Source organism: Callorhinus ursinus, unplaced genomic scaffold (assembly GCF_003265705.2).
Source record: "Callorhinus ursinus isolate GAN/ISIS: 27379988/994484 unplaced genomic scaffold, GSC_fseal_2.0 scaffold14, whole genome shotgun sequence".
Classification (NCBI taxonomy): domain Eukaryota; kingdom Metazoa; phylum Chordata; class Mammalia; order Carnivora; family Otariidae; genus Callorhinus; species Callorhinus ursinus.
In genome coordinates, this window is record NW_027397076.1 from 39024527 (window position 1) to 39047819 (window position 23293).

At 34.5% G+C, this 23293-nt stretch overlaps 1 protein-coding gene across 3 annotated transcripts in view; it reads right to left on the bottom strand.

The window, feature by feature from the left end:
* LEMD3 (LEM domain containing 3) overlaps positions 1–23293 on the bottom strand; it is a 78399-nt gene that overhangs the window by 48671 nt on the left and 6435 nt on the right. For all 3 annotated transcript variants that reach the window (XR_003210349.2, XM_073900704.1, XM_025882801.2), the window contains exon 2: positions 2039–2076. Coding sequence is in view for 2 of the 3 variants with exons in the window: in XM_073900704.1 (XP_073756805.1) it covers positions 2039–2076 (38 nt within the window). In the remaining variant the exon portion in view is untranslated. The remainder of the gene's footprint in view (positions 1–2038; positions 2077–23293) is intronic.

A 23293-nucleotide genomic window follows, 5' to 3' on the forward strand; every position in this document is an offset into this window, starting at 1 on the left:
ATTAAGCTTTGGGATTAAAGTAGCTAAGAGTTTTGAAAGTTTATTTCCTCCCTTATCTGGAAAAGAGACCGATTTCCTTTTCTTTCATATGTCCTGATCACGCCCATTCCTACTCCCCTTTCAAAAACAAAACTAAATCCAAAAATTTGATACCTGTGCACTGTGATTACATCTCTAATGAATATCAGAGGCCTGGGAATAAACTTCATCTTTTGACTCACAGATATTAACACTGGACTAGATTAAGTAGAGAAAAATAACAAAATCCAATCAGATGTAACTGAATACCATAAGACAATAAACATACACATTGTTACATTCCCACATAGAGAATTTAAGCACCCAAAAAGCTAAACCATAATTTTCTCAAAAATTATTTTTCCAATGCAAAATATTATTCCAAAATAATTTATTCAAAATGACCATCTATATATTACAAAAGTCTCAACTGCATGATCAACTAAATTATGATATAAATAGTTTTAATGTAATATATTATTAATGTGATCAATTTTGAGGAAGAAAAAGAAAGGCTTTGGTTCAATTACCTTTAGCACCATTATGCTAAACTAGAAATAAATCTGAAAAACATGTAAATCAAATTTTAAACTTACATTCTTATAGAAATTATATTGACTAATAGTTTCATTACAGTCTTCTAATCTGACTGCTTTTCCAATTGTCTCCTAACATTCAGCTTGAAAGGTGTCTCACGCTGGCTTTCCTAATCACCCTGAAAACAAGTTTAAAGATCTACAAATAAATCCATACTTAAAGTAAGCTTTCAAGTAACCTTTCATTAAACAAAAATGATTTTATACTATAATTTGAAATAGCTACCTTTCAACTGTATTTTGGTAAGGTCCAGATTTTCTTTTAGTAAGGCATACCATTCTCTGAAGCAAAGTTCTCGTTCTTGGGTGGATAAAAATCAAACTGTAGGGCAACTCTCGCAAATTCTCTCATACGTTGTCACCTTTAAATAGTTCCCTCTTCTATTCTCAGCCAATTTTCTCAAGGAAATTTTCAACTGTTTATATTAAGTCTCTCATTAAATGATAATAATGGATTTTAAACACTTAGCATGGTGCCTGGCACAGAATAAGCACTTAATATAAGTGAACTGCCATTATCTACATTACAATTATTACTATTATTTAGGGGCTCAGAACTTCAGTTTCTCCCATGGGGAAAACTGTATAGAAGAAAATAAGGTCTTGTATTTCCAATGTGCAATGAGTATACTGTATGGATTTAAATGATGATGCCAACAGCAACATTATACTTAATATCATAACTGATAAAATCAACTTTTTTTAAAACAAGTATCACAACAGAATATCATTAAACACAGTCAATACAAAATCCCACTCTAACAATCTAAAGTAATATTCTATGGATTTGATTACACATTATTACATAACCTTTAAGCACAACAAATAATGTTTTCTATACAGGTCTGTATTACTGTCAATTCCTATGGTAAATTAGTAACTAATTGTGCATTATAATATAAGCTCCAATACCTTAATCTCTGAAGTGCCTATATTGATGGTAAGTGAAAAGTATTTTCAGGTGAGTAAAATTTAGGTTAAAATTAGTATTATAGATCCTTTAAATAAAAAGAAAAGGAATCATAAATAGGTAGCCTTTCTTTCTAAATCCTTTGCCTTCCTGATGGCTGAATAGGTATGCCTATGAAGAAAAGATCCAGAGAGACAAGGTGAGGGCAAAGAGGACAAAAATTGTCAGAATATCCAGCAACTTAAACAGGCATAAAGGTTAAGACCTGATCCCCAGATAACATGCCAATACCATTTCACTTGGCAGTTGATTTTCACCTTAAAGTGATAAGCAATTCAGCTCTTAGGAGAAAAATTTGTTTCAGATTTAATTATATTATCATTAAAGAACACTCAAAATAAGAAAACTGTTTCAGCTTAAAAGAACTTGTAAAGTTAGTTTTTAGTTGACAGTCATCCTAGTATTTTATCATATAAAACGAGACAAAATATCAGTATTATGATCTTCTACTTACTTGTATTTTTCCAAATGTTTCATCAAAGGGTTTTTTTACTATCAAGGAAAGAAAAAAAGAGAACTATTAGCATCATTTGAGGATGAGAATGAGAATCCCCCTAAACAAGCCCTCTGAAATGCCAGCATGTACTCTGCTAAAACTGAATGTAAACATGCAAACAAAGTATAAACAAACTGATGATAACAAAGGTTAGGGTAGTAATTTTTGAGACTTACTATATTTACCATTCTTATTCTGAATCTGTGGTTTTCTCTATTAATAACTGAGAGCGGTGCTCTGGTGTCTGAGTTCAAGTCCCAGGTCCATCACTTACTAGCAACATGACCGTAAATTAACATCTACTTAGCTACCCTAAGTTGTAGTCTCCTCTCCTATAAAGGAAGGATGTAACAATGATACCTACCTTATACAGTTGTTGTAACGATTACATGAGATAAACCATAAAAAATGTTTGGCTTAGTGTCAAGCACTTAATACATATTACCTATTACTGTTACTGACTACAATGCTTCTACCAAACTTGCATTCTCCTCAAAATAAGAGATTAAAAGCAGTTACTACTTAAGGAAATCTACAAGATTTTTAAAACTAAATTCTTTCAAAATTCTGACTTCTAATAATTAAAAAAAAAAAAACTTCCTACTCATTGCTAACATCTGGAAAAGTGGCAAGAAACAAATATACAGATCAAAGTAGCTAAGAATTGTCTCAATATTAAATAATTTTGTATTGCCAATATATATTATAAAAAGGATTTAGCACTTCCCATCTAACTTCCCTACACCCAACTCCCCTAAAAAAGATACAAACAAGTTTATGGCTAAACATGTAGTATCTCTCATAGTTATTTAGAATCTCCTCCTTATCATCTATTTGAAAATTACATGCAAAAATATTCAGAGCTTTCAGATACCTGGATATCTATAATCCAGGTCACAACTAAGACTAACTGAGCCTACAAAGTGGTTCACACTGACCAGGTTTCTTTTCTGAGGTGCTTTTCTATTTTTATTTGAGAAAACAGGAAGCCCCATAGGAACCAGGAACTGCCTGATTCTAAGAAAGTTTCATGTGTGAGACCAGTTTAACAGGGTACAAAAAAAAGCAAGGAAAAATGTATCCTGCGATCATCTAAAGGCATTTTGCTAATGGATTTTTAGACATTTTTCTAGAGTAACAGGGTTTAAATGCTGGAAAAGAAAAATTTTTGAATGATAGAAGATCAAAAGTACTTAGTAGGGGACTAGGAAGAAGAAAAAATACAGCTTAAATGTTATGAATCACAACAGGCTTGTACTAAAGATACCTTTTATTAACATTAACTTTTATTAATGTAAAATTTGAACAATTTAAAATAAAGCTGTATTTAGTTCAATATACTACAGAAAATGACTTGTCAATCTATTTAAAATAAACTGGTCACACAATACCAGAACAAGTATTTTATTTGCTCTTTATAAGAATAACTCTAAAAAATATTAAAACATGCAATTCTAAAAAACAGGTTTTAATGTCTATGAAGAAAAGCCATGATAGCCTTAATTTTTTGACAGTATACAAAATCATTTTTTGTCAGGAATATTAAATGGAAAACTAACTCTTCAAGTATCTCTAAGAAAGTATTACCACAGATTGTGGATGTTCTCCCACTAGTCTGTCCTACAGTGAATTTCTCACGACAGGGACCATGTGTCACTCATATTTGTATGCCTGGAGCCAAGCATAGTACTATACATATAGTTAGTGCTCAAAAAGTTCTGTTTGTGCTATCTAGGTTAAATCCACACTTCTTTATTCTACCCCATGTGTTAACACTGCAGAAGGCTGAGAAGGGTACGTTCAAAGCAACTGGGAAGGGAAGGGGACAGGATAACAGAAAGCTATAGAGCAGAACAATTATTCTGCTGAAAGAATTGCTCTGCCCTTTGTATCCTTCTAGATTTCTGCCTCTTGTCTAACGGGCTGAGATACCCAATAGTGTATCTCAAACGCCAGTAATATACTTTCCATCCTACACACCTTATGTTAAAAAAAAACTGTTCCCTAATTTCCTATGACAACCACCAGCATCTCACAGCATAACTAATTGGCTATAAAATCACAAAAAATAAAAGGACATAATGAAACATGTGCGATGAATAAAAAGTTAAAAGGACTTTATTACGAATTACAAAATATTTGAATACATCAAAATGTATAGTATAGATTCATGGCAATATTGTGCAAATAACTAATTTCATTGTGCGGACTGTACCTAAGCACTTGTCTTCAAAGCATTTTGTTCATAGTATTATACAGTTTTTTTTCCTTGTTGATTTGTCTCCTCGTTCAGCATTGCACTTTTTCTTTTTACGCTAAAATATCTTCCTTCATTAAGAGAGGTATCAGTTCATAAATACTAGGATGCATATTTGTAAATAAGCTTCGTATTGTGTTGCGAAAGCCTTTTATGGCGTTGTTTCTTCTTGGCATATTGTCACATATCTGCTGATAGACATTCCAAAGTTTATGGGAAACATGGATTCAAAACTCTGCACCACTGTGTAGACCATGATGAGGGCTGGCTAAGATTTAGATAACATAAAAATGGGACTACTGAGTCAATGGAGAAATGAAACTAAACTGTCAAACCAAACTGTCAACCAGTTATTTATCTTTTACGGCAAAATTACCTTATTATCAAAATGCTCGCTACAAAGATGCTTATAGCAAAACTACTTAGAACCACAGCTGTCACCTATTAAATTAACAGACCTATTGAGTTAACAAGTAGCCTTGAGATTAAGTTTTATAAAGGAAACTCCATCTAAAAACGGCAATTCTAAAAAAAACAAAAGCCCTCATTTCTAAAAGCAGCATCTTTTTTCTAAAGATTTTTTATTTTTAAGTGATCTCTACACCCAAAGTGGGGCTTTAAACTCACAACCCCAAGATCAAGAGTCTTATACTCAACCGAATGAGCCAGTCACGCACCCCTAAAAGCAGCATCTTTATACATCTAATTTTTCTTCCCCAAATCGCTTCAGTATTTCAAACACCACATGCCAGTGTCTTTTATTTCATCCAAACTGCCTACAATATTTAATGGAAACCACACATACTGCCACCCCTAGTGAAAATATTCTCCCCACCCCACCCCACCCCCGCCGCCAATTGGGCATTTATAGAGAAGAAACCATCTTCCGAAAGCATCCCACAGCAAAAAAGTGCCACCTCATGTACAAGCCTCTTTTCTAGGCATGGACCTAAGAGTAAATTATAGTTCTTATCCCTCATCCTAAAGCAACAATAATCCCACACTGATATTTCAAACCTTCCTCCTCTGTCCCCTAATCAGCACAACTGTGAAGCTATTTCAGACCTAGTACTGTCCTCCTTTATATCTTACACCCCCAAGAGTTTCTCTTAACTGTTTTTTCCTCAAAACCTCCTGGTTTCACCATTTCTCCTTCAATTTTCTTGTTCAGATTATGTCAAACATCAAATATACCAAACTTTTCTTTGTAAATGTCCTTCATATTTTGACTTCTCTTCCCTTTAAGCTACCCTAATGACTGTAAAAATCAAATTGCTAAAAACGTTTCTTTAATTATACTACTAGATCCCTCAAAATCATCAAATGATTTCCCATCAGATTTTTCTTCCAGGAAGTAATTCTAACCTTGTGATACTCTATGTACTTAAGACACACAGTTACTCTCCTTCTCCAAATCTCTCTTTCACATCAATTCCAAAAATGTTAATAGTTTTACTGATCCTTTGTTAACTTTTTTTCATTCTCTACACTGAGATCAAATTCATTAGCCATTATGAATGCCCAGATAAAAAGGAAAAAATGAAGTGTATCAACCTACAAATGTATTCACAAATATATGTTTAATGTTGATCAAATAAATTGCTATTTTCCTCAGAGAGGCTCAATTTTGGTCACTCAATGGCAGTAAAAAGAAGAAAAGCCTGTGGTGCCCAAAGTTATTTCACAATTCAAAAAAAAAAAGCTTTTCATTTAATAATTACTGAGTACTTTGTGCTAGGCACTGGAAATGTGACAGTAAATAAAATTTTAAAAACTCCTTTCCTCAAGGAGCTTAGGTCAGAAGAGACAAGGTACAAATACATTTTAAAAATATACGGTATGGCAAATGGTTCTAAGAGCTTTGGAGGTAAAACAGCAGGAAAGGTGCTTGACGTGAGGGAGGAAAGCAGTATTAAGACGGTCAGAGAAGGCCATACTAAGAAGACTGCATTTGACGAGAAACCTGAAGGAACATAGGTAACAAGCCATGTGGATATCAGAAAGAAGACTTTTACAGACCGAAAGAACAAGAAGTATACAGGCTTTGAAGTGGTAGCATGCTTGCCATATTATTCCTGGAAATTTAAGAGAGTGGAAGGGCAAATAGCAAGAAATGAAGTCAAACCAGTAAGATTATTTAAAGGAGTCAGTAGGTACAGATAATGCAGGGACCTTGGAGACTCTTAATATATTACTCTGAGCAAGAAATCTCACAGAATTCATTTTATTCAGCTTATGCTTTAAAAAAGAAAAGCCCATATAATAAGGCTTCGGGCCAGTCTCTCAATTAAGCATTTAGAAAATAAATGATCTGCTGTTCATGACTCAGGAAAACTGAGGAAACAGCACATTCAGGGTGCTTTCCTCCTGCTTTCTTGAGAAAACGGACTCCAATTTCAGTCAGCCTCGACATTCTTCTGTTCTGAATACATGAAACTATCATCAATTATCAATCAGTATACAAAATATTCTGCCAGGAGGAACTGAATAGACATTTTTCGGTACATGAATAGGTGCTCAACATAACTAATCATCAGGAAATGCAAATTAAAATCACAGTGAGATATCACCTCATTCACCTGTTAGAATGGCTACCTTCAAAAAGATGAGGTAACAAGTATGGGTGAAGGTAGAGAGAAAAGAGAATTCTTGTGCACTGTTGGTGGGATGTAACTGATGCAGCTACTTTGGAAAACAGTACGGAGGTTCCCCCCAAAATTAAATAGAACCACTGTTTAATCCAGCTAATCCCACTTCTGGGTATATATAACCAAAGGAAATGAAAACAGGATCTTGAGGAGATATCTGCACCCCCATGTTCACTACAGCATTCTTCACGACAGCCAAGATATGCAAACAACCTAACTGTCCATCAACGGATGAATGGATAAAGAAGATGCAGAGTGTGTGTGTGTGTGTGCACGCACAATGGAATATTACTCAGCCAGGAGAAAGAAGGAAATCCTGCCACTTGTGACATGGATGGATCTTCACAGCATTATGCTAAGTGAAATCAAGGCTGACAGACAAAGACAAATACTATATTATAACATTCATATGTGGAATCCAAAAAAGCCAAACCCAGAAAAGTAGAATGGTGGTTACCAGGGGCTGGGCAGTGGGAGAAACAGGGAACTACTAAGGATATAAATTTCCAGTTATAAGATTAACAAGTTCTGGGGATCTAATGCATAGCATGTTGATTATAGCTAATAATACTGAAAGTTGCTAAGAGAGTAGATCTTAAAAGTTCTCAACACACAAAAAAACTGGTAATTATGTGACAGGATGGAGGTGTTAGCTAATGCCAAGGTAGTAATCATTTTTGCAATACATAAATGCATCAAATCAACACACTGTATACCTTAAACTTACATACTGTTATATGTCAATTACATTTCAATAAAGCCAAAAAAAAAGTTCTGCCAAGAAGACACTGAGCCTTCAATCCTTTTGGTCTTCTTCAAGCCTGAATGTTTTTCCTTCATTCTATCTTCAAGGTCCTGCATGCAGCTCTGCTACAGTTATGAAGAATGCCTGACCACTGCAGCTCATTGTGACCTTCCCCTTCTCAGAAGCTCTAACTTATAATTTAACTATTTGTTGTTTGTTTCCTCCCCCAACAAGACTGCAAAATCTCTACCTATCTCAATGCCTTGCAGATATTTGATGCTAAATATATACTGAATGAATAGCAGCTTGAAGGCATACTGCAGTCTCCTAGAATGACAGCTTCACCAATGCCAAAGGGTTACCATAATCTTGATTATTCTACAGCCTTTTCCTTAGAATAAAAAGGAAATTGTATTTATTAACTCTTGGTAGATTCCAGGAATACTGATGCCATGTACTCAGGAGGTAACTTTTACCACTATTTTAAAGCAGGTATTACTTCCATTTTTATGGACAGAAAAACAGATGCATGATGAGGTTAGGCTGCTTCCTTGCAGGAAACAGTTTTAAAAGCTGGGATTCGATCCTACCCCTGACTCCAAAGCCTACATTCTTTTCATTATATAAAAAACAACTACAGAAAAGAAAATATTTGTTCTATTTAGTTTAAGGAAAGCATTCTTCTCTAGAAATGGAATTATTAAACTCTAAACTCCTTGTGATGTAATGCATGAAAAAAAGGCCCAAAATGAGGATAAGGAAAAGGCACCACTGTTGGAGAATACACTGTTCTCTCTTAGATATGGAAAACTCTTCAAAACCAAGTTCTCTAATTGCAGTCCAGGCAAAGATTTTCCGTGATATATCAAAATATAAAGTGACCCATGACCACCAGGGACAGCACTGGTCACTTCCCTTCTCTCTGCTGCCATGGCATTTTGTTCATAAGATTACTATAAAACTTATCAAAAGGCATCAGTTTAAAAAAAAAGTCATAATTTTCTGATTTAGTACTACATCTAAACAACAATTTGGCTTCACCTTTCAACAAAAGATATTCATAAACATATATCAAGTACCTACCATGTGCCAGACAGAGATTAGTTAGTTGTAGGAGATTAAAAATGAAAATATATAAACCTTGTCCTCAAAAAGGTCAATCTGGAGAGCGGTAACTGTAGACATGCACTTTCAAAGTCAGTCTCTCATGATTTTTTTTTTTAAAGATTTTTTTATTTGACAGAGACACAGTGAGAGAGGGAACACAAACAAGGGGAGTAGGAGAGGGAGAAGCAGGGCTCCGGCGGAGCAGGGAGCCTGATAAGGGGCTCGATCCCAGGACTCTAGGATCACAACCAGAGCCGAAGGCAGACGCTTAATGACTGAGCCACCCAGGTGCCCCCAGTCTCTCATAATCTTAAAACTCTGTGACCTTAAGGCTAGGTTTTAGTCTTTGGAAACGTCAAGTCATCTAGGCACGGTGAAATTCAGCTACCTAAATGACCAATTATCTCTGAGTTGTACTCTTTGTAAACATACATTCAAGTTCTCAAATCCCATATTCTACCTTTAGTGGCTTAAACAGAGCATAATTATATGTGAAGAAATGGGGCATAGGGGGCAAATATTTCCAACAGCTGCAGAACACTGCACCTGTGTGTGTGGCAAACACTTCCGCATTTCACCATCAGCCAGACTGATCTAAAAATGGACAGGGTTAACAAGGCAGCACATTCTTTTGCAACACAGTCCATTGCCCATTTGTTCTCTGAACGTTCTCCAATTGTTTCATAGCTCTATTAAATATACAGTCATTCTAAAAGGAACAGTTTACGTCACGTATACTTAATAAATTACTATGAATACTGATATTAAATCAGCAATCAAAACAAAGTTTTGACAAAAACTGGCTACTACAAAACTTGCCTAAGGTAAACTCTTGTACCACCCTTGCTCTACCCATAAATAACTTTTCCATTTTAACCCACCTATCTATCTGGATTTACAGAGTGAAGAAAAGAAGGGAGGGCAAAACCTCAAAAGCTTCTCCACTTCTCAGATCCTATAGGAATCTCAACTTTTCACCTGCCCTGTTTTAAGAAAGGTAACAATGTGTGCTAGTTCTAAAAAAGCTATTCTTAACAAATAACAGACGTACACCATGATTTTATAAAAGCAAAGGGGCTTTAAATGTGGTAATGATAGTATTAAGAATAAAATAAAAACTAGGGGCGCCTAGGTGGCTCAGTTGTTAAGCGTCTGCCTTTGGCTCAGGTCATGATCCCAGGGTCCTGGGATCGAGCCCCCGCATCTCCCACTCCCCCCGCATGTGTTCCCTCTCTCGCTCTGTCTCTCCCTGTCAAAAAAATAAAGAAAATCTTTAAAAAATAATCTTTTTAAAAAAAAAGAAAATAAAAACTAAAATAATGTGTCCAACAAAGTAAAAGATCAAAACATAATTAAGTTGACAACAGACTTATTATTTGTTTGGTTCTTATTTTTCATCTCTGTATGATAAAGAACAATTATGGTCTCTTTCAACTTTGTCATTACTTGAAAATCTATTTGCTCACCATAAAAATGAAGATATCATGGGGGGGGAAGATAAGAGACTGTAAATGAGATTTCTTGTCTTTATCCAAGCACCAATTTCACATTATAATTGTACCCCAAGTTTGGGATCTCTGTAACAAAAGCCATAAGAAAGACTTCTAACCATAGACTGTTCACCAAGTATTTATTGATCATATTCTATAAACCATGTTATGAGAACACAGTGCTTAAAGACTTAGTGGAGATAAACGAGTAGCTATGATATATAATATAAATCAAGTGCTTCAGGAATTCAGAAAGGGATAAATAATTTCTGCCTAAAATATTTTTGAGCCTTAAAAACAAATCAAGAGTAACAAAATGGCATCAACTACTGGAAAATGCAACAATGACGAACCTCAAAAATATGGTGAATGAAAAAAAGCCTCACAAAAGAGTATTCTATAAATCCACTTATATGAAGTTTTAGAAGAACCAAAGCTAATCTATGGTGAAAAAATCAGAACAGTGATTAAGACTATTGATACGGCATGAGGAAATTTTTGGAGGTGAAGGCAATGTTCTGTACCTGTAGGGATTTAAGTTGCACAGCTGGATGCATTTGTCAAAATTCATCTGACGGTACATTAAATATTGCTACATCTAACTGTATATAAATTTTAGCAAAAACAAACAAACAAACCACGACCCTCGCTCTAGTTAACAATATGCATGACATAGGTAAAGATTAAGCATCCTAATGTTTTCAACTTACTCTGAAGTACATTTTTTAAAAAGACAGAATGATGGATGGACAGGTAAGATATATAATAGGATATAGGATAAGAAATATATAGAAGATATATAATAAAGCAAATACAGAAAATGTTAACTGTAGAGTTTAGGTGTGGGTATATGAGTGCTCACAGCACAATTCTTTCAATTTCCTATTTCAAATTTTTCATTATAAAATGCTGGAGGAGAAAAGTATTAAAAAATTTTTGTTGATGATGCAAAAATCCTAAAAGAGAATCAGTAAAAGATCACTTCAATACCTAGAATACATTAGATAAAATCCCTAATTTTAAATAATGTACAAGAAAAAACATTTTCTTCCTCCCAATTCAATCTAAATTCTTAACAAATCGAAAACCTGAAAAAGAAAACTTCCTCTTCCTTTGCAAAAAAACTAAAAAAGTTACTGTAATGCAAAGGGGGTTTTTTTGGTTTTGCTTTGTTTCAGAAAGACCTGGCTGATTTAGTCTTATTTTTCAAAATTCATATAATTTACATTTACAAATAAGATTTTAAATTATCTTTTGTACTAAAATAATGTCAGAAACTTGGCATACAGAAAAACAGCCATAGGAGCTGGTGTCTAGCAAAAGTAAATGTTTCATAAATATTCAAAATTATTTTCTAATATGCTTCACTATTGAGTTGGAAGTAATTCATAGACCAGGGATTTTAAGACTGACTTTAAAATAAATTCATTACTAAATTTGAAAGCTAGATGACTAGCAAATCAAGAAAACATCAAAATACTTCACATTTAAGAGACTTTAATTCTAGTTGTTCCTTCCCAAAATGAATTCTGATATCTTAATAGAGAATCCATAACTCGAGATTTGACAGAATTACTGAATCTAATAACTAAAACTGAAGTTCCCATTCAAAAAACATGTTTAATCCAAGAGAAGACTTCTGCACTTTAAGAAAATTCCAAAACTTATTCTAAGACAAAATATAAAGTTAATAATGAATCTCTCCCCACCCCAACACATACAGTCTTAATGGCTAAGTTAAGTCTTAATGGCTCAAAACTTCAGAGGGAAACAATTAGGCTGCTGTCTTCACCTAATTTTGTCAGCTAAAAGGCACTCCTGTAGTTTGCCAATGTTGAGAGGAAAGGTAGTATAACACATTCAAATAAACACAAAGCAATATATCTAAATTATAGAAGCTTCATCCTATTATACTGTACAAGGTCCAAAAGTTTGAGTGATCTGCTTTTTCAGTACTTTCACAGATCTCTTCTTAAAAACCCTTTTTGCACATATGCCAATTAAAGAATTACGCTACTGCATGGTGACAAGTGAATAGAAAAATAAAAGCAAGTCAACCCACAAAGGTTAGATACAAACCTATAAATAATACCAAGCATCTGTGCAACAGATAACTTGGCACCCAAACGAATTTATGCTAATGCAATACTGTAATTTATTAAACATGGTGACAGCTCACTGTATTAAGAGATTTTAAACATTAACTGTTACACACTAGAGACTGTCTCTGACACTTCCTCAAGGTTTACACTGCCAAGAATAAAGTGGAATTGTATTATAACAAGGTCTGTTCTGAAAGAATATTGCTAAATGAGAATCTGGAGATCCAAAAGCGATCTGTGAGACACTGTACGACCTATCCCCAGTGCAATCCAATAAGGCAACATGCATTTCCCATACAATTAAACACAAGAGGTCTTCTCTTCTACTTAGTAACACTCTCAATCACAATGTACTGTGTTCAACACTGTAAATGACTAGAGATAATTTTGTGTCACACAAAGACAACATGCAGATAAAAAAACTGGAGAGAGAAAAGCTACAGTGCAATAAGGTGAATAGTACTAAAAAAATGTAAATGATAGTTCTCATTGCATTTTCCTAAGAGGGACAAGAAGTATAGCTCTCTTAAAAGGGAAAAGGGCATTATATGTATAAACAAAGCAGAGAGATTGAAGTATGATCAAAACAAACATATAAACTGAATTTGGAGCCTAAAAGGAAATCCCCACCATTGGCTTTATAACCAATGGCTTAAAAATTACATCTTGAAAAAAAAAATTACATCTTGACTTATAGCTCTGGAAAAAAACCAAATAGAAATGAAAAGTCGCTTGGGAAATAGAGGTATTTAAATATGTCATCATTAAGTCAAAAACAAAACCACTGGATAAAACAAAATGTAAGCAGTTATGACATGTGGTAAACTAGGCTAAATATGACATTTTGTTGTTGGATATAATATACAGAACTTTAAGAATAAACCCATGCTTCCATATGAACACAGTGGACAGAAAATACAACATACACTGGGATCATATCAGATTTTTCACCTAACATCTAACTTCTTAGATGAATAAAAAGTATCTCTTCACACTGAAAGGCAGTGGGGTAAAACGAAAAAAAGAAAAAAAATCACCGGAGCAAGGAATGTTAGCTCCAACATTTATGACTTGTGATCTTGGGCATTCTAGTAATCTAATGTAAAATGGGATGTTTTGTGACTATGCATAGAGATACTGAGGGAGTACGAGGGAGATTAATAAATCTGAGTTTTTTCTCCTTTTCTCAATCCTAACATGAAATAAACAGTACTCAGGTTACAAAATATCACAGTATGTCACTACTCCATTCCTCATTTATCTCTGCCCTGGAGCTAGTGGGAAGAAAGGACAGAGTTCTCAGAAAATCTGTGAGTTTGGAGGAGACAAAATGGAAGACCCCAAGGCAAAGCTCCCTGCCAAAAATTTTTATAATGCCTGAATTTTTTACTAATTGCCAAAATTTTCATTTATCAGAGATAGAATCTAAGTTAATAAAGATCTTGTATTTAAAGTACAATCACCTTGAGAAGACTAGACTTTTACTTAGTGTTAGCCAGTCACAGTCATTTGAACATTACAACTGATCCCCTGACATTTATTATGAATGTCTTAAAAACAAATTCTAAAATAACCAGTATGTTTTCCTTACAACATGCTTTAAAAGCAATGGTTCTCCGTTTTTGAAGTAAAAGGACCTCTTCATTTTCATCAAGACAGATCCCCACAATACTATTCTTAGTATTCACGTACCAAGAAAACATGACAAAATGCTACCATGAATAATTTTTTGTATTCTAACCACAGCAATACTGATATACAGTTGCAAAGAATACACAATGGGGGGGGAGGCAAATAATTTGTTAGGTCCTCACTTTGTAATAGGTACAGCACCCAAACGTTCTCAGCCCGTGTAAGTTAAGAACTACCGACATAAAATCTAAATGAGAAATGTAGGCAACCCAACTACTATACATACAAATATGCAAGATGATTTAGAGAGGCGGAGCCAAGCTCTGATTCCACACTTACTCAATCCTCACTAAAGATAATCATATTATCAAATTTTATCATAAAATCATGATTTTTATTATCAGAATTCTACAATATTATGAATTTAATCAGATGGTTTTCCCTACCATTTGGCCAAAAGTAACTGAATTAAGGGAATAAAAGGAGTTGAAATTTGATAAAGGAGAGGCTATGTAAAAGAGGGATGCAGTATAGGACAACGGTTAGAGGATGAGCTTTCAAAAATACTGCTAGGGTTCAACCAACAACCCGATTCAATTAGCTCCCCTCTCTGACCTAGAACCTTGGACAAAGTGAGTAACCTAATCCTCCATTACAGTCCTCGCTTGTAAAATGTTAAAAATGCTTAAGAAGACTAAATGTTTATATTTGCTAAGCAACCAATAAATGGACCTACTCTTTTATTATAGGGCGTTATGCTTAGTGAAATAAGTCACAAAAAGACAAACACTCTATGATCTCACGTATATGTGGAATCTAAAAAAACCAAACTCATAGGTATAAAGAACATACTGGTGGTTGCCAGAGACAGGGATGGGGTGGCGGATGCCTGGGTGATTCAGCTGGTTAACCGTCCGACTCTTGATTTCAGCTCAGGTCATGATCTCAGCTCAGGGTTGTGAGATGAGTGCTGGGTGGTGGAGTCAGCCTGCTTAAGATTCTCTCTCCCATGATGTAATGTATGGTAATTAATATAACATAAAAAAAAAAGATTCTCTCTCCCCCTCTCCATCCAACCCTCCCCCCCATTCCCTCTCTTAAAAAAAAAAAAAATAGGTAAAGGTGGTCAAAAGGTACAAACTTCCAGTTATAAGAAGAGTAAGTCCTGGGGATGTAACGTACAGCATGGTGACTACAGTTAACTTCACTTTCATATCTGAAAGTTGCCGAGACAGTAGATCCAAAAACTTCTCATCACAAGAAAAATAACAATGTGTGGCAATGAATGTTAACTAAATTTACTGCGGTAATCATTTTGTGATATATACATATATCAAATTATTACGCTGTACAACTAAAACTAATATATAATGTTACATGCCGATTATCTCTCAATTTAAAAAAAAAAGATTTGAAGTATTGAGCACTTGGATGTTTGGTCAAGATTATAGCAAAACAGCAGGAAGCTTAGGCCAGTATAAGAACAAGAATTAAAAGATGAAAAAGTATGACAGATGTTGGAGAGGATGGGGAGAAAGGGGAATCCTCCTACACTGTTGGTGGGAATGCAAGCTGGTGCAGCCACTCTGGAAAACAGTATGGAGGTTCCTCAAGAAGTTGAAAATAGAACTACACTATGACCCAGCAATTGCACTACTAGATATTTACCCCAAAGATACAAATGTAGTGATCTGAAGGGGCACATGCACCCCACTGTTTATAGCAGCAATGTCCACAATAGCTAAACTATCGAAAGAGCCCAGATGTCCATCAGCAGATGAATGGATAAAAAAAAATGTATATACACACACACACACACACACATATATATATACATACACACACACAATGGAATACTACTCAGCCTTCAAAAAAAATGAAACCTCGCCCTTTGCAACAACATGGAAGGAACTAGAGGGTATTATGCTAAGCGAAATAAGTCAATCAGAGAAAGATAATTATATGATTTCATTCATAGGTGGAATTTAAGAAACAAAACAGAGGATCATAGGGGAAGAGAGGGAAAAATAAAACAAGACAAAATCAGAGAGGGAGACAAACCATACGAGACTCTTAATCATAGGAAACAAACTAAAGGTTGCTGGAGAGGAGAGGGGGGAGGGGAGGTGGGGTTACTGGGTGACAGACATTAAGGAGGGCACGTGATGTCATGAACACTGGGTATTATATAAGACTGATTAATCACTGAACTCTACCTCTGAAACTAGTAATACACTACATGTTAATTAACTGAATTTACATTTTTCTTAAAAAAGTATAAGAAAACATAAAAAGTCAAAAATAAATTTGCTTCCTCATCCAACTCCCACAGAAGACGAGCCACTGCACTGAGGACCCAAAAGTTAAACCAATGCTTTATCAGTGCTAAAATAGGATACAATTTTAAATAGACTTCTATGGGCTAGCCTGGGAGCTTAAGCTTAAAAAACAGTGTAAACATTTCCAAATTCAAACAACCATCTTACACATGATCTGGAAGACAACCCATTCAAAAATTAAGGACTGCCCATTTTTCCTTTTGGAAGCAAACAGCTTGACTTTGAGAGTAAACATTCTCTAGTAATCTCAATGTAATTCAAAGAATTTACTCAAATTCATTAAGGACATGTTAAGTATAAACCTACCCTGAAATAGCACCTTGTAAAAGAATTGAGATAATTTTTACAATTCAAAGAGCATGATGAACAAGAGCATCCCAAAATCTTTCTCAAAAGGCAAAATACTGAAACCCTTAAAATTTTTCCTATGCCAACAAAACTTTATTAGTCATTCTGTTTTCATTTTTCTAAACAGGAGCTAACTTTCCCCTTATCGCCTGGGATGGTCATGTGACAGAATCAAAAGGCCATCCCTCCCTCCTACATGTCTAGTTTGAAGAGCTGTACAAAGCAGTTTACAATAGGAAATGGTGAGAAGAAATTAAAGGAATATTCCCAATAAGAAATGAGTGAGAATTTAGGGGACATCACTTCTACTTTAAGCTAAGAAGTCCTTTATACCACTTTATATCTTTATACCATCAAGCATGGCCATTTATCCAGGGCAGGTAGGTAAGAGATTTAGTTCTGCCACTGCTCAGCTATTTCTAATTCACTGTAGTAACTTACAATTTAATTACTCCATTATTTGTATTATATTTCTATTAGACAGCTCTGGTCTAAACAAATCATATCTTTGATACAGTTTCAAATGGGAAATGGGATGAAAATTTCATTATGTGCTTCATATCAATTATCTAGGAGACTGAGATCCTAATGCACTTTAAATTCCTTATGATTTAAGTAGCATGATTTTAATATCCTGCTTATCGAATTCATTTTATTTTATGCTCCCCAATCTCTCGATTACCCCATTCAGTCTAAGCCTATTCACAGGGACGCACCTTATCTTCCCACTTCTGTAATAACAGTACTCGTGGTAGCTTACAAACTCGCTGAAGAACAACATGTGAAAGGCCATCCTTCTCTACCAGCTGCACACGTTGTCTGTTCTTCAGATAATGTTAACAGAAGCTTACTCTAAAGACCCATCAACATTCCCAAGAAATGTTTTTGTCTCAAATTCACTACTACATTTTGCATTAAGGCAACATATCCCATCTCTGACTCTCCTATCAGTGAGTCAACCTTCCAGTGGTCAACAAGAGTAAAATCTAATTTCAAATTGTGCTTCATTACCTATAAAATTAACATAACTGCAAAAATAAGAACATTCCTTTTCAGCACCCAGAAATAAAGCACTAATGAGGTAATATAAAAAGATGACTCCTTTTATCTGCTCAGAAGGCTTGAGAGTAAGGCTGAAAGATACTGATGAGGATTATAAATTTAAGGGACTCTTCTATTACTTATTAACATCACTGACAAGATAATGTCATACACACTGCTGACTATGTGTTGTTTAAGTAGACTACTGTAGCTGGGAAATTCTAACTTGATGTATTAAAAATAGTTATGTATCACTTCAAATTTCTCCAAAGCATTTCCACAGACATTATCACATTAGTTTCCTACAAAAGTCAGTGGCTGGAAGTTGATTTTATTATTCCCTAATTTGACAGATGTAAAAGCCAAGGACCAGAGGTTATAAGTGACTTAACTGCCCAAATAAAGTTAGTAGGTGAAAAAAGATGCATGAAAAAAAATCTGCTGCCTAGTGGTTAAGACTGTGGACCCTGAAATCAGATCATGGGTTCAAATGGCTAGTTCCAAAACTTAGTAGCTATGGGATACTGGACAAGTCACTTGTAACCATATTCTATCTACATTTCAGTTTTCTCAGATAATATTAGTAGTTCCCCTCATAAAAACTAAGATAATTGCCCATACATAGAAAATTCTCAATAAATCCTTTTATAATTTAAGGCTTTAGAATTTGAAAGAAGGAACATTTGGAGATGACATGTTTTAAAAACAGGACTTTTTGTCATAAGCATAAGAATACTTCTAGAACATCTTGAACTATAATCATAACACTTCATATTGATGACATTTTCATTTTTGGCAAATTCATTCTTCATGTCTCCTTTTTCACTTTTTAAAATATTTCTAAAAATCTGCAAGAAATGAAACTTTTTTTTTTTTTAGAGTACACATTGTGGTAAACTTTATCATAGGGCATATTCAAATTTGCAGAAATTAATTTTTCAAGTTATATTTCCTAAGTCACAACAAACAAATCTTAAACAGTATTGCATGGTAACCAAATCTCAATTCTGGGGGATAGCTAGTGCATAAATATTTAGGAGAAAGAAGAGAATGCCACCATAACGTAGGGGAAAGGGAGGCAGTGTATGTATCTGGGGGAAGAGCTTCACTCCTATAGTTCTAGAAAGTATATACTCATCTTCTGATATTATGTGGCACATAGTAGGTGCTCGATAAGTAATTTGTAAGTGGGTGAATGGATGAATGAATAGGAGAAACTTAATTTTGCTTCAAGTGAACTAAATCAAACAAGAAAGCATCTGTGACACCATGGGAGGTACCCTTATAAACCTACAAAGTCATTAATCAGGCTGACCAAGAGTCTAAGCCAGAGCCCAGCGACTAGAAGAAACAGTTATTCGAAGATTTTCCCCCCTCTCCTAATTAATTTCAATGACCCTCTGTATATGGAGGTTTAAAAAAGTATATCTAGGTGAATTCCTATAGAGCTTCCTTTATCAAGTATAAAGTACTTTCAGGAATTTGCCACAATCAGCAAATTCCTTTTGTACACATATACATATAAAAGGTTATTTCTAATTGCAAAACAATATTAATGTTCTGCTGTGTTAAAATGTTCAATGCTCCTAAAGCACTTTTTCCTATTCATGTCACATTCAAGGCGGGAAGCAATTGTTGGTGCATATTTATCACTCAATTAGTTCAGGACAGCTGAACTAAACTCTTGCATAGCTTTGCACCCAAGCCTTGTTTCTAAATGTTAGCTTGCAGTTTGGTATCATTGTAAGCAAAAAGCTGTGGCCATTGAGCAATAAATCTGCTACCCAGACAAAAACGTAGTATAATTTTAAATCTATACCTCTAGAACTAAAAAAAAATTAAGACACCACAAAAGTAAATATATTATGGCTTCCACATGATGTTATCCTATTTTCAGACATTATTATCTCCATTAGTATAAATTTTTATAATCCTTTTAAGAAGTTAATTTCCTTAGAAATAAATTTTCAAAGGAATGATGTCAAACAGATAAAATTTAACTACATGAAACAAATATTAAAACCTAAACACTTCCTTCCTGGTCAACTCATTTAAAAATTATTTTGACAGTGTTAATAAAGATTATTAAGTAAATCAAGATTTTTTTTAAAACTATCACTTGTGAGAATCAGGTTAAAGCACACATTATTAAAACAGCAAAGCAAGGTTACTGCTTAAATATACTGCTACTGGTTCACTTTAAAATCTTTTAAAAATAAATTGAGTATGGAAGTCAAAATCTAAAGTTATCAAACAATAATTGTCATTAAAATTTCCACAATTAGTATGAGGCTATGTTCCCAAATTAAATGGTAGCATTTTTAGTGTAAAATAAATGTAAGATTAAAATAAAGATGTATCATTATAATTTTCATAAAGAAGTTACTACTACTACTTGTTTTCCATATATTTAGGAGATTTCCAATACTTTAAGGTATACTTCATTTTTAAACTACTTATAGACTAGATTAAGTCTCTTTGTGATGTTATAAATTTCTTTGCAGTAAGGTTCCTTTTATTTATATAAAATATTTTTCAGACAGGTAAAGTTCATCTAAAATATTTAATGAGCAAGAGGAAGTTAGTTTTAAAACTTTACAACTCTACTGAGAATCATGAAAACATTTGATTTTTTTTAATCTTTTTTTTTTTAAGATTTATTTATTTATTTGAGAGACAGACAGAGTACAAGCAGGGGGAAAGGCAGAGGCAGAGGGAGAAAAAGACTCCCCGCTGAGCTGGGAGCACGACATTGGGCTGGATCCCAGGACCTTGGAGATCATGACCTGAGCCGAAGGCAGATGCTTAACCATCTGAGCCACTCAGGCACCTGAAAATATCTGATTTTTAAAAAGTATCCCTGAAATTACAGAATGGATCATTTCCACTGAAAGAAATAAAAAGCACAGAAAAAACACATATGAAGTTTTTTTTTAAAGGAGCAAAAAATGGGAGCACAATTATACTATACTTAAAGGTCTTTACATCTTGAAAATTGAACAATGGAAAAACATTAAGTTTTAAAGTGGTAATAATGTAAAATGAGAGGACTACTTTACCCACCAGTTTTGAGACTGCAGATCTTTTAAAAATTAGAAATAGTATCATGCTTTACAGTTTTACATATTATAGTTTGCATTATATTCCAGCAGACTGACCCATTCATATATCAATGAATTAAGGAGTTAATCTAAAACCTTAACTAAGGAGAAATAGTCCCACATGATTCCTAATTGTTGCCTGAGTACAAATTTATACGTCCTTGTCCTAAAGTTGTTAGATTTCATAGATTATTCCAGCATTTCTAGGATTTCATGCATTAATCTGCTTCGCCCATCCATATCTTTCATAATTCTCTGGATAACAATAATGGTAGAGAACATATACACAGTCCTTTCGTACTTACACATGTTAAAAGGCAATCAAGCAGAGTGCTTAAGACACACTATCTGAATCCAAACACTGCCTCTGTGCTTACGAGCCACATGACCCTGGGCAAGTTCAAATTTCTTCATCTACAAAATGGAACAAATACCTACCTCATGAAGGTTAAATAACAATGAAAACTGTCCAGCTCAGTGCCTGGCACATAGTGCTACATAGGGTTAACTGCTGTTACTATTATTATCATGTGTCATGTACTGAGCCAAGTACTTTACATGCATCATTCCATTTAATTCTCACTTAATTCTATTTTATAGATGAGGATACTGAGGTTCACAGTAGTTCAGCAACCTGACTTTAATAGAAAAGCAAGAGCCAATATTCAAACCCAGATCTGCCTCCTTAATCTAAGCCCTGGTATCTACGCCAATTTTCTCAAACTAGGCTCCCTCGATATACTCATGGGGAATTCACATGTTTTCACTCTGATGATTTTTATTTTAAATTATTCTAAAGATAATTTTCAAATGAAAGACATTTCCACAGAGTAGATTTTATTTAAATCATCAAACTGGGATATACAAACCTCTGGTGTTCCCAGGAATATTCTTCGAGGCCTAGAATTTTTTTTTTTCCTTACAAAATAGTCAACTTTGAAAAACTTTAAATGTAACATTCAGCTTTCATTCTTCAAGAATGAGGGAAACAACTATTTTTCAAAATCCTTATGCCTATTTCATTATACACACCAAGTTTTGGAACAAGTGGCTAGTCTAATTACTTGGAAAACAATATTTTTTTTAAAAAAAGCAACTATAGGGATGCCTGGGTGATTCAGTTGGTTAAGCATCTGCCTTCGGCTCAGGTCAGATCCCAGGGTCCTGGAATCGAGCCCTGCATCAGGCTCCCTGATCAGTGGGAAGTCTGCCTCTCCCCCACTTCATGATCTCTCTTGCCCTCTCTCTAATAAATAAAATCTTTACCAAAAAAAAGAAAAAAGAAAGAAAAAAGATCAACATGATCATGCTAGTCTTCTGTTTAAAAACCTCCATGGATTCCTACTGCTCAACTTACAGAATCAAGTCCAAATTTGGAAACAGAGCTTCTGATCATTTGAGACTAATCAAGCTCACAGTGAATTCTCCCCTTTTACAAAAGGGTGGGATTTATCATCTAATATCTGATATACTTCTTAACCATTTTTGTGACTATTAATAGTGGAGTGGAGGCTTCTGCAAGAATGAGATTTCTTTTGCATCCTTCCTAGTACTGAGTATTGTTAGGTACTGAGTAGGTAACCAACTACTGGGTTGATGATGAGTTAATTCAGTGCATGTAAAGTGGGTATCTGATATGTGATCATTTTCAACAAATATTACTAAGGAATGAACTTGTGCCAAGGATACTGATACGACGTGGGTCTACTGAGCAATTCCCCTATGCCAGGCAACAACACTAAAAACTTTACATACATTACCTCACGTAATGCTTAAAGCCACCCTGAGGCAGGTATTACCATCTGCATTTTTAATATGAGGGAACTGAGTTATCGTCTCGTAAAGTCACAGAGCAAGTATAAGAGAGAAATGAGAGTCAAACTCAGAGATGAGTGTAAAGCCTGTGCCCTTTACCAGTGTATTCACTTCCTCCTACAGAAATATTTCAAGAAACTGTAATCAAACTGGCACAACGGACGTACACAATTATAATACTCTACAATAAATGCTATGAAGGATGTATAAGATCTTATTTGAGTATACCCAAATTCCAGGGTAAAGAGGATGGGAGTCAGGGAAAATATCCAGAGTGACACTTTTAAGAATGAACAGCAGTTCAAAGAGGAAGAAACAACCTTCCCAAAGAAGGGAATAATGTGCAAAGGCATAAAGGCACAAAATTTCATGACATATTCAGTGAACACCAAGCAGTATCCGGAAAGCTCCAGTTATCCAGAAAGTAAAATGTGGTAAGAGGAACTGGTAGGAAATGAAGCTAGAAAAGCAGGCATAGTCAGATCATGAACAGTTTCGCCTAAGAATTTAGATTTTATCCAATGAGTAAGAGAAAGCCGTTGAGTAATTTTAAGCAAGAGAGTGAATTATTGCATTTGTGTTTTAGAA